The 11,085-nt window shown below is 49.4% G+C and overlaps 1 protein-coding gene across 2 annotated transcripts; it reads right to left on the bottom strand.

Annotated features, from left to right (window-relative positions):
• Nucleotides 1-8,568: 8,568 nt before the first annotated feature.
• Nucleotides 8,569-11,041, bottom strand: LOC129775031 (inorganic pyrophosphatase). 2 transcript variants are annotated; one of them, XM_055779207.1, is made up of 4 exons: nt 10,748-11,027; nt 9,364-10,030; nt 9,195-9,304; nt 8,569-8,721 (listed from the first exon to the last, which is right to left on the bottom strand). In XM_055779207.1, the coding sequence occupies exons 1-4, from the start codon at nt 10,818-10,820 to the stop codon at nt 8,690-8,692; spliced, it is 882 nt and encodes a 293-aa protein (XP_055635182.1). In that variant the 5' UTR covers nt 10,821-11,027; the 3' UTR covers nt 8,569-8,689. The 2 variants fall into 2 exon arrangements, with proteins under 2 accessions (XP_055635182.1, XP_055635173.1); XM_055779198.1 differs by lacking the exon at nt 8,569-8,721 and adding an exon at nt 8,815-9,067 and having other exon boundaries at nt 10,748-11,041.
• Between the last annotated feature and the right edge of the window lie 44 nt (nt 11,042-11,085).

Below are 11,085 nucleotides of genomic sequence, written 5' to 3'. Positions count from 1 at the left end.
AGAGAACGACTGGAACAATTCTTGGGACCTCCCTTAGCCCCCACAGTTCCTTGAGCTCCACGGCCAATGGTCGGTACTTGCAGATTTTGCGACCGTGGGTCTCCTCCAGATTCTGGTTCAGTGGAATAGCGACATCGATGATGGTGACTTTGCGGTCGCTCTTGTCGTAAACCATTATATCTGGGCGGTTGTGGTGGATCGAGAGGTCGGTCAGAACAGTGCGATCCCAGTACAGCTTGAAACGGTCATTTTCCAGGACAGGTGCAGGCAGGTACCGGTAGTTTGGTACGTTGTCTTCCAGTAGAGCACATTGGAGCGCCAGTTGTCGATGAACAATACGGGCCACGTTGTTGTGGCGCTCGGTGTAGGCTGCGTTGGCCAAAACGGGACAGCCTCCCATAATGTGCTCTATGTTTTCACCTGGTTGATGGCACATCCGGCAAATGTCATCAACGTCTTGATGCCAGACGTACCGCCTGCAGTTTCTCGTCGGCATTATCCTGTCCTGGATGGCTATCATGTCGGCTTCTACTACTGAAGAGAGTTCACCACGCGTTAGCCACAGATTAGATGCGGCCTTGTCGACGTGTGGCCGGTCCAGTTGATGGGGGTGGGCACCATGCACTGCCTTCTGCTTCCAAGCTGCAATCTTCTCCTCCACTGTCTGCAGATTGCAGTTGAGTTGGTACTCCGCTTGCGCCAAGTGCAGAGCGCTGTATCCTCTGTCGGCGGCGCAGACAGCCCGGTATAGCGCGTTTTGGTTGGCGCGTTCTGCGAAGTACTCGCGCAGTTGTCGTACCTGGGCAACACACAGTGCAGATATGTCGACTATTCCAAGTCCCCCTTCTTTGCGTGGCAGTGAAACTCTCTCCAGTGCCGATTGAGGATGGTGCATTCCGGCCTCTTTGAATGCTTTCCTCATCCTCCTCTCAAGGTCCTCTAGGTTAGTTTTGCTCCATTTGACTACACCAAAACTGAAGGTCAGTAGGGGAACCGCGAATGTGTTGATCGCGCGTACCTTGTTCCCCGCATTGAGGAAAGTCCTCAGGACACAGTTCACTCGACTCAAGAACTTGTCTCGCAGCTCCGTCTTGATGTCGGAGTGGCGAATCCCGGTGAGCTGTCGGAATCCAAGATATTTATAGGATTCGCCACGAACCATGTCTCTTATGAACTCGCCGTCATAGACCTCGTAACCTCCGGATTCGGTAAGCTGCCCTTTCAGCAGATGGACACAGCGGCACTTGTCGAGGCCGAACTCCATGCAGATGTCCCTGCTTATGTCTTCGACAACCCGGATAGCTACACCTAGACGCTGACGTGAATCAGCGTAGACCTTGAGATCATCCATGTAGAAGGTATGGGTCACTTCTTCGTGGGCGCCGTCGCCATACCTTATTTTATAGCCATGACCGTTTCTATTGAGCGTCCTACTGAGGGGGTTCAGTGCCAGACAAAACCAAGGCGGGCTGAAAGAGTCGCCTTGGAATATCCCCCTCTTTATCTGCAGCGTTCTAGACTGCAACACATTTTCCCCATCACTAAGGTGCAGAGACGTGCTCCACTGCCTCATCGCATGCTGCAGGAACCTAACGACGACGGGATCAATCTTGTATAGCTCCAATACCCGGACGAGAAACGAGTGAGGTATGGAGTCATAAGCCTTCCTGTAATCGATGTAGGCCATACTTAGGTTCCGCTGGTTATATACCGCCTGGCCGACTATGGCTGCGTCGATGATGGCCTGGTCTTTGCAGCCATGCGTATTTTTCCTGCATCCTTTCTGCTCTTCTGCGATGATATGGTGTTGTTCGCAGTGGGCAGAAACTTTGGCGGTTATGATGCTGCTTAATATCTTGTACAGACTCGATAGGCACGTTATCGGCCTGTACTTTGATGGGTTCAATGTGTTGCTGTCTTTCGGGAGGAGGAATGTGACGCCACGGGTGGCGAATTCAGGGAGGTTGTGTGGGTCACGTAGCACCTTGTTGAAGCACTCAGCTATCTTTTGATGTGCGACGGTCAGCTTCTTGTGCCAGAAGTGCTGAACACCATCGGGGCCCGGTGCTGCCCAGTTCCTCAGGTACCGCGAGGCTTCGCGGACATCGTTCTCTTCGACGATGATAGCTGGCATCTCTCCAATTTCACCACAACTCTCCTCCTCCCGTCTTAACCACATTTGCCCGTCACGATGTTGTACTGGGGTCTCCCAAATACCAGCCCAGAAGTTCGTCACATCGCTAATATCTGGCAAACCTTCGCGGTAGTCGGGCTTCTCGTCGCTAATGTGGTCGTAGAACGCTTTTTCGTTATCTCTGAACATCCGATTTTGTTCCTGGCGCTTTGCAGAGTCAGAGTAACGTTTCAGCCGTTTAGTTAGGACGCTCAATTGCTGTACCAGTGTGTCGAGTTTTTCCGTCAGCTGGTGAGCTCCCAGCTGGCGAGGTTCAGTAGGCCGCACGATCACAGCAACTTGGCGACATAATTTCGCCGATCTGTTGCCTCTTTTGTACGCCATCAGTCTTCCAATTGCGGCGCGCTTGTTTAGGATCCGTTGCTCCAATCTCCTTCGCCATGGAGGCTCACGCCTTTCACGGAGATGTTGGAGCAGTCCGCCTCTTGGCCTAATACGGTATCCTAAACTTTTGGCGGTCGCCACAGCAGCACAGTAAACTTTCAGTTGCAGCTCCTCCATGTTCTCAGCATCAACCAAGTGCAGCGGAAGAACGTGCTCGTTCATGAGCTTTACTGCACTTGTCAGCCTGCGGGAATGCTGCAACTTCGGGATCCTGGGGCGCGACAATGGGTCTGTGTCGCGGAACTGTGAGATCGCCTCGTCGTAGTGGAAGACCAGATCGCGTAGTAGTTGTTGATCTGGCTGTGGGTCTTCCGGCTCAGGGGGTTGTAGTACTGTGGCCTCCACTGGTGCTGATTCGCGTGCCCCACTCGCGAATGAATTGCTCAGCCGTACTGAACTTCGTCTCGACACATCGCTTGCTCTGTTGTTCCTGGAGCTTATTTCTCTCTGCACCTGCTGCTTGATCTCGTCGATTTGCGTTTGGGAGAGCATGTTGTTGCGTACTATCGCTCTACGCCTCGCGTTCATCGCGTTCTGATCAAGCCTCCCGACGAACTCTGGATACGCTTCCTCGAACATTGTTAGTATTCGAGGGCGACCGCTCATGTCCGTCTCCAAAGCAGTGCAGATGTAATAGGCGCGGATCACGAATTCATTCATTTCGTGTGTCCACATGATCCGGCGCCTAGTGGTACCCACAAGTGTGGACGACTGTCGTCTGGCAGTCGCAACACGTCTCGTAGGCGCAGCGTTTCTTGGGTGATGTCGATGGCTGCTGTTTCCGTGTGGCGGTAGCTCTTCGGGTTGAACCCGGCTGGTGGCCCGCTCTTGCACATCGCCCTCCAGCCGCTGGCCGCTCGCTCTTACGCCCGTTCCAGGACCAGCTCCAGTTCGGGGACCCTCCTCGGGTGATCGCATTCTAATTACTCTTCGTGAACGTAGCTCCATTTTCTGGGTGTATCTCCTTTGCCCGGGAGACAGCGGGTTGGCAAGGCCTCCATGACCCGGGAGGCCTTCCCCGGGAGAGATATAGCGCTCTGACTCGCTCGCACCCCCTCACTTAGCCACTTTCGACACCCGTTCTCGGAGCCAAGACCAGGTGTGTGTTTCCAGTTCACGCCCGATCTAAAAATGTCGTCATATGATCTTCGTGGAGGCGTGAGATAGGAACATTTGAGACCAACAGGCAGGCTCCTACCCTATGTTGATCCCCATTTGAGAACCTTTTTTTTTTTGGCAGACTTATCTCACTTCTTAACTAGGCGAATCTAGCCAGAATTTTCACCTGCCCCCGGGCTTCTGAATGCCAAAGGGGGACTAGGCTCTGCGGAATGCACGTATCTGCATGCTCGTGCTGTTTCAGTCCTGACCGAGAAATTGTCGGACAATCGCGCAGGTGCTAAGGATGACCGACTTTTGGATGCCGGCCAATTCCTTCTCCATATTCAACACCTTTAGCGCTTCCAGAAGTGTCTTCGGGACAATTCCAGTTCCAGAGAGAACGACTGGAACAATTCTTGGGACCTCCCTTAGCCCCCACAGTTCCTTGAGCTCCACGGCCAATGGTCGGTACTTGCAGATTTTGCGACCGTGGGTCTCCTCCAGATTCTGGTTCAGTGGAATAGCGACATCGATGATGGTGACTTTGCGGTCGCTCTTGTCGTAAACCATTATATCTGGCCGGTTGTGGTGGATCGAGAGGTCGGTCAGAACAGTGCGATCCCAGTACAGCTTGAAACGGTCATTTTCCAGGACAGGTGCAGGCAGGTACCGGTAGTTTGGTACGTTGTCTTCCAGTAGAGCACATTGGAGCGCCAGTTGTCGATGAACAATACGGGCCACGTTGTTGTGGCGCTCGGTGTAGGCTGCGTTGGCCAAAACGGGACAGCCTCCCATAATGTGTTCTATGTTTTCACCTGGTTGATGGCACATCCGGCAAATGTCATCAACGTCTTGATGCCAGACGTACCGCCTGCAGTTTCTCGTCGGCATTATCCTGTCCTGGATGGCTATCATGTCGGCTTCTACTACTGAAGAGAGTTCACCACGCGTTAGCCACAGATTAGATGCGGCCTTGTCGACGTGTGGCCGATCCAGTTGATGGGGGTGGGCACCATGCACTGCCTTCTGCTTCCAAGCTGCAATCTTCTCCTCCACTGTCTGCAGATTGCAGTTGAGTTGGTACTCCGCTTGCGCCAAGTGCAGAGCGCTGTATCCTCTGTCGGCGGCGCAGACAGCCCGGTATAGCGCGTTTTGGTTGGCGCGTTCTGCGAAGTACTCGCGCAGTTGTCGTACCTGGGCAACACACAGTGCAGAAATGTCGACGATTCCAAGTCCCCCTTCTTTGCGTGGTAGTGAAACTCTCTCCAGTGCCGATTGAGGATGGTGCATTCCGGCCTCTTTGAATGCTTTCCTCATCCTCCTCTCAAGGTCCTCTAGGTCAGTTTTGCTCCATTTGACTACACCAAAACTGAAGGTCAGCAGGGGAACCGCGAATGTGTTGATCGCGCGTACCTTGTTCCCCGCGTTGAGGAAAGTCCTCAGGACACAGTTCACTCGACTCAAGAACTTGTCTCGCAGCTCCGTCTTGATGTCGGAGTGGCGAATCCCGGTGAGCTGTCGGAATCCAAGATATTTATAGGATTCGCCACGAACCATGTCTCTTATAAACTCGCCGTCATAGACCTCGTAGCCTCCGGATTCGGTAAGTTGTCCTTTCAGCAGGTGGACACAGCGACACTTGTCGAGGCCGAACTCCATACAGATGTCCCTGCTTATGTCTTCGACAACCCGGATAGCTACACCTAGACGCTGACGTGAATCAGCGTAGACCTTGAGATCGTCCATGTAAAAGGTATGGGTCACTTCTTCGTGGGCGCCGTCGCCATACCTTATTTTATAGCCATGACCGTTTCTATTGAGCGTCCTACTGAGGGGGTTCAGTGCCAGACAAAACCAAAGCGGGCTGAAAGAGTCGCCTTGGAATATCCCCCTCTTTATCTGCAGCGTTCTAGACTGCAACACATTTTCCCCATCACTAAGGTGCAGAGACGTGCTCCACTGCCTCATCGCATGCTGCAGGAACCTAACGACGACGGGATCAATTTTGTAGAGCTCCAATACCCGGACGAGAAACGAGTGAGGTATGGAGTCATAAGCCTTCCTGTAATCGATATAGGCCATGCTTAGGTTCCGCTGATTATAAACCGCCTGGCCGACTATGGTTGCGTCGATGATGGCCTGGTCTTTGCAGCCATGCGTATTTTTTCTGCATCCTTTCTGCTCTTCTGCGATGATATGGTGTTGTTCGCAGTGGGCAGAAACTTTGGCGGTTATGATGCTGCTTAATATCTTGTACAGACTCGATAGGCACGTTATCGGCCTGTACTTTGATGGGTTCAATGTGTTGCTGTCTTTCGGGAGGAGGAATGTGACGCCACGGGTGGCGAATTCAGGGAGGTTGTGTGGGTCACGTAGCACCTTGTTGAAGCACTCAGCTATCTTTTGATGTGCGACGGTCAGCTTCTTGTGCCAGAAGTTCTGAACACCATCGGGGCCCGGTGCTGCCTAGTTCCTCAGGTACCGCGAGGCTTCGCGGACATCGTTCTCTTCGACGATGATAGCTGGCATCTCTCCAATTTCACCACAACTCTCCTCCTCCCGTCTTAACCACATTTGCCCGTCGCGATGTTGTACTGGGGTCTCCCAAATACCAGCCCAGAAGTTCGTCACATCGCTAATATCTGGCAAACCTTCGCGGTAGTCGGGCTTCTCGTCGCTAATGTGGTCGTAGAACGCTTTTTCGTTATCTCTGAACATCCGATTTTGTTCCTGGCGCTTTGCAGAGTCAGAGTAACGTTTCAGCCGTTTAGTTAGGACGCTCAATTGCTGTACCAGTGTGTCGAGTTTTTCCGTCAGCTGGTGAGCTCCCAGCTGGCGAAGTTCAGTAGGCCGCACGATCACAGCAACTTGGCGACATAATTTCGCCGATCTGCTGCCTCTTTTGTACGCCATCAGTCTTCCAATTGCGGCGCGCTTGTTTAGGATCCGTTGCTCCAATCTCCTTCGCCATGGAGGCTCACGCCTTTCACGGAGATGTTGGAGCAGTCCGCCTCTTGGCCTAATACGGTATCCTAAACTTTTGGCGGTCGCCACAGCAGCACAGTAAACTTTCAGTTGCAGCTCCTCCATGTTCTCAGCATCAACCAAGTGCAGCGGAAGAACGTGCTCGTTCATGAGCTTTACTGCACTTGTCAGCCTGCGGGAATGCTGCAACTTCGGGATCCTGGGGCGCGACAATGGGTCTGTGTCGCGGAACTGTGAGATCGCCTCGTCGTAGTGGAAGACCAGATCGCGTAGTAGTTGTTGATCTGGCTGTGGGTCTTCCGGCTCAGGGGGTTGTAGTACTGTGGCCTCCACTGGTGCTGATTCGCGTGCCCCACTCGCGAATGAATTGCTCAGCCGTACTGAACTTCGTCTCGACACATCGCTTGCTCTGTTGTTCCTGGAGCTTATTTCTCTCTGCACCTGCTGCTTGATCTCGTCGATTTGCGTTTGGGAGAGCATGTTGTTGCGTACTATCGCTCTACGCCTCGCGTTCATCGCGTTCTGATCAAGCCTCCCGACGAACTCTGGATACGCTTCCTCGAACATTGTTAGTATTCGAGGGCGACCGCTCATGTCCGTCTCCAAAGCAGTGCAGATGTAATAGGCGCGGATCACGAATTCATTCATTTCGTGTGTCCACATGATCCGGCGCCTAGTGGTACCCACAAGTGTGGACGACTGTCGTCTGGCAGTCGCAACACGTCTCGTAGGCGCAGCGTTTCTTGGGTGATGTCGATGGCTGCTGTTTCCGTGTGGCGGTAGCTCTTCGGGTTGAACCCGGCTGGTGGCCCGCTCTTGCACATCGCCCTCCAGCCGCTGGCCGCTCGCTCTTACGCCCGTTCCAGGACCAGCTCCAGTTCGGGGACCCTCCTCGGGTGATCGCATTCTAATTATTCTTCGTGATCGTAGCTCCATTTTATTGGGTGTATCTCCTTTGCCCGGGAGACAGCGGGTTGGCAAGGCCTCCATGACCCGGGAGGCCTTCCCCGGGAGAGATATAGCGCTCTGACTCGCTCGCACCCCCTCACTTAGCCACTTTCGACACCCGTTCTCGGAGCCAAGACCAGGTGTGTGTTTCCAGTTCACGCCCGATCTAAAAATGTCGTCATATGATCTTCGTGGAGGCGTGAGATAGGAACATTTGAGACCAACAGGCAGGCTCCTACCCTATGTTGATCCCCATTTGAGAACCAAATTTTTTTTTTTTTTTTTTTTTTTTTTTTTTTTTTTCGATCTAGGCAAGCCTTCTTTTTTTTTTTTTTTTTTTTCACTCATTGGTTTTCCATGCTCTTGGCAACAGATTTTGTTTTTCGTTTTTCCTTGCTACTAGCAACGGAGTGTCCTGCATGATGCAGTGGATCTTTTTTTTTTTTTTTTTAACTCAGGCTTTTACGCCTTTCCCTGCTTTTAGCAGCGGAGTGTCCTGCTTAACGCAGTGGATCCTGATCGTATCAGATAATCTTTTCGATTTCTTATGACTTACCAACTTTTCAATCAAGTCCGATTAATCCTCGTCGCCAGATGTGGTACCTCGGTATTCGGATTCTATTTGCTGACCACTGATTAAACACGTGTTGTTCGTTCGATAGTCCAGTATATTCTGATTCTCTATTATTATACATAGCAAGGCCTACTCATATTAGATTGCACAGAAAGTAAAGACTGTATTCATCGAGTTATGAAATTCCCTGAGTATTTCCGGTTTTCCAGGCTTTCATGTGTAGTTGACACCATGGCGAGTAGTCCTAATCGTTTAGTCAACTCAAATGGTTACGCTGGCGCAATATTGGTAAAGTTTATTTTTTGAAAAAATCGGCTTTCTGTTAAAAGACATTTGAAACCCCTACCTTACATTTAAGAAATATTTTAATAAAAAACATGGATTCAATTTTCATCCGAAATTTATTTTTATTTTTTGTTCACAATCGGCTTCTCTATTACTTGCTTGTGTAGACATTAACATTTAGGTGATTGATATTGGATCATACATTGAAACAATAGTCTTTACTTCAACGTAATATAGTGCCATTTGTCAACTGGAAAGAGAAGTGGATCAACGCATCAAAAAAATGTGTGTGAGAAGATGGATTTAGGTTCGGATAGCTAGCGAAGCAACGAAAGAAAAAGTGTACCTAAAGGTTAACAGCATTCCATAGCCTTTTTTTTACTTTCAACACCAGAATACATGCTATTACTATACAAAAAGTTAAGGAATAAATATAATCTACTGCATAGCGCAAAACATAATTGTTATTGGATTTCCCTCGAACGTCATTACTGGACTACGAATTCAGAGCAGTATCGCAGGAAGCGGAAGTTGACGGTATGCTATTGGCTACAGTTTGGAATAGGAATTCTCTTCACGGAAGTGCCATTTGTCAACTAAAGTGAGGATGGTTAAAATTAATAAATTAAAATGTGATTCTAATAACGTAATGGTGAAAACTGAAACAAGTCTATACTGAATCTAACACCTAGAGCAAATATGAAATATTGATTAAGTACTCACTTGCTTCGCTCTGGGGTTCCGATTCACCACCATTAGAACTCTTAGCGAGAATCTCTTCAGCAGCATCCGGTGCCACGAGATAAGGAGATCCCTCAACCGTAGTGTTGATACTACAACATATAGAGTAAATGAATCAAATTCTAAAGCGTCTCATATTACTCCCACTTACCAAGCGATGCCCGTATCGTCTACTTCCTTATTGATCAACGTTTGCCAGAATCTGTGTGTCTCCTCAACAACCTTGGTCGCGAACGCGGCGTCCTTCGCTTCTCCGTTAAAGGCAAATTGGTTCTCCGGCTTTCCATCGGGTATTTTGTAGATTTTGAACCATTCAATGGTAGCCTTCAACAGCCCCGGGAACACCTTCTCCACGTCGTTAACATCATTTACTTGATTAGCCAATGGATCGTTTACATTAATAGAGAGAATCTTCCAGTCGGTTTCACCCTCATCGATCAGCGCGACGGTGCCAAGGATCTTTACCTGCAAAACATCGCCTCGTTTCGCAATGCGAGAACCGATTTCGAGCACATCGATTGGATCGTTGTCACCCTTGCAACCGGTGTTTGGATCCAGATGGTCCGGATTTTCCCACGTCTGAGGGAATGCACCATAATTCCAGATGTAACCATGATGGGGGAAACAGTTGGCAACGAATCGTAACTTTCCCTTCTTAACATCCTGCTTGATCGGATTGAGTCCTTCGCCGAGGCTTATCTCCATTTTAGCGTTGGTCCAACGTGGAACTTCCACAACCATGTTGAGTACCGTCTTCGCATTGTTCGCGTAAAGTGGAATGTCATGGAGTGGCGAGACGGATTGGCCATCAATGGTTTCTGCGGAATATTATGGAAAAGTGAAAAATTCAATAGATTATAATGGATTTTGTTTTCGGTACAGTGTAAAGCAAATTCAACAAATTACACTTGCTCTCATTTATTACACAATATTCGTTGTCAAGTGCATTATTGACATCAATTATCATTTTTCATCATTATTTTATTAGGGACGAAAAAAATGTGACGAAATCGATCACAATCATTCATCAATTTCTCCAGGCATGTAAGTTAACCGCCAATTACAAAAAATGAGACCTATGTTATCTTTCACGTGCAATGATCGGAGATCAACCGGAGGTGATAACAGTGCTTGTAAAGGAAAATAAATGACTCGTGCCGCAACTGATAAGACGAGACTTGTGTAGGACTCTTTTCATAGAAATTTAGATGTTTATCGCTCGGAGAAACACGCAACTAATAATCTGAAATGTGAAAAGTGTCATTTGGAAGTTCAACATAATCAATATCAATGTGACATGAAAACTATTTGGAACAAGCAGAAAGTCAGAAAGTGAAATGAGAAATAGGATACCTAATCAATCATTCCCGTGATAAAATAAAATGAGGTTATGCAACCAACAAAATTGCTATTTCTACACACGTAAACTGGTTTTATCTAATCTACTGGCACTCTCGGATAAACCTTTCACCCAGTTTACCCAAATCAGATCCATCCCCCTCATAGACTAAATTAGCTGGCACAGTGTTACTCACTGAAAAACACTCGGTAATCGGTGGAATTTGGTGCGCCGCGCTCGACAATTTGATACTTCTTGACTCCGGTCATCCTGCTACACGTAGGTCCCGTCGTTTTAGACTGTTCGTAGTTACGGTTGCTTCCAGTACTGTTATGTACGAATCTAAACCACGGTGCTTGCGCTGCGGTGACAAAGATGCAAGAGAAACGTGCTGCCACTGGCTCAACCGTAACAGACCGATGTTGATGAAAACAACGCGTCAAAAGGACTGCCGTCCGACGGCCAACACACGACGAGAGCATTTTTTGCACTGTTTGGTAGTGGTAGTACGCGCGCATCGCGCAGCCTCAGTGC

This window comes from Toxorhynchites rutilus, chromosome 1 (assembly GCF_029784135.1).
Source record: "Toxorhynchites rutilus septentrionalis strain SRP chromosome 1, ASM2978413v1, whole genome shotgun sequence".
NCBI classification, from domain to species: Eukaryota; Metazoa; Arthropoda; class Insecta; order Diptera; family Culicidae; genus Toxorhynchites; species Toxorhynchites rutilus.
The sequence above is the reverse complement of the archived record's forward strand: the minus strand, read 5'-3'. Positions and strand labels throughout refer to the sequence as shown.

Coding starts and splice junctions, on each gene's coding strand:
- LOC129775031 (XM_055779198.1), bottom strand. CDS start 11,033: ATGCTCTCGTCGTGTGTTGGCCGTCGGACGGCAGTCCTTTTGACGCGT. Junction 10,031..10,747: donor CGATTACCGAGTGTTTTTCA/GTGAGTAACACT, acceptor AATATTCCGCAG/AAACCATTGATGGCCAATCC. Junction 9,305..9,363: donor GACGATACGGGCATCGCTTG/GTAAGTGGGAGT, acceptor TATATGTTGTAG/TATCAACACTACGGTTGAGG.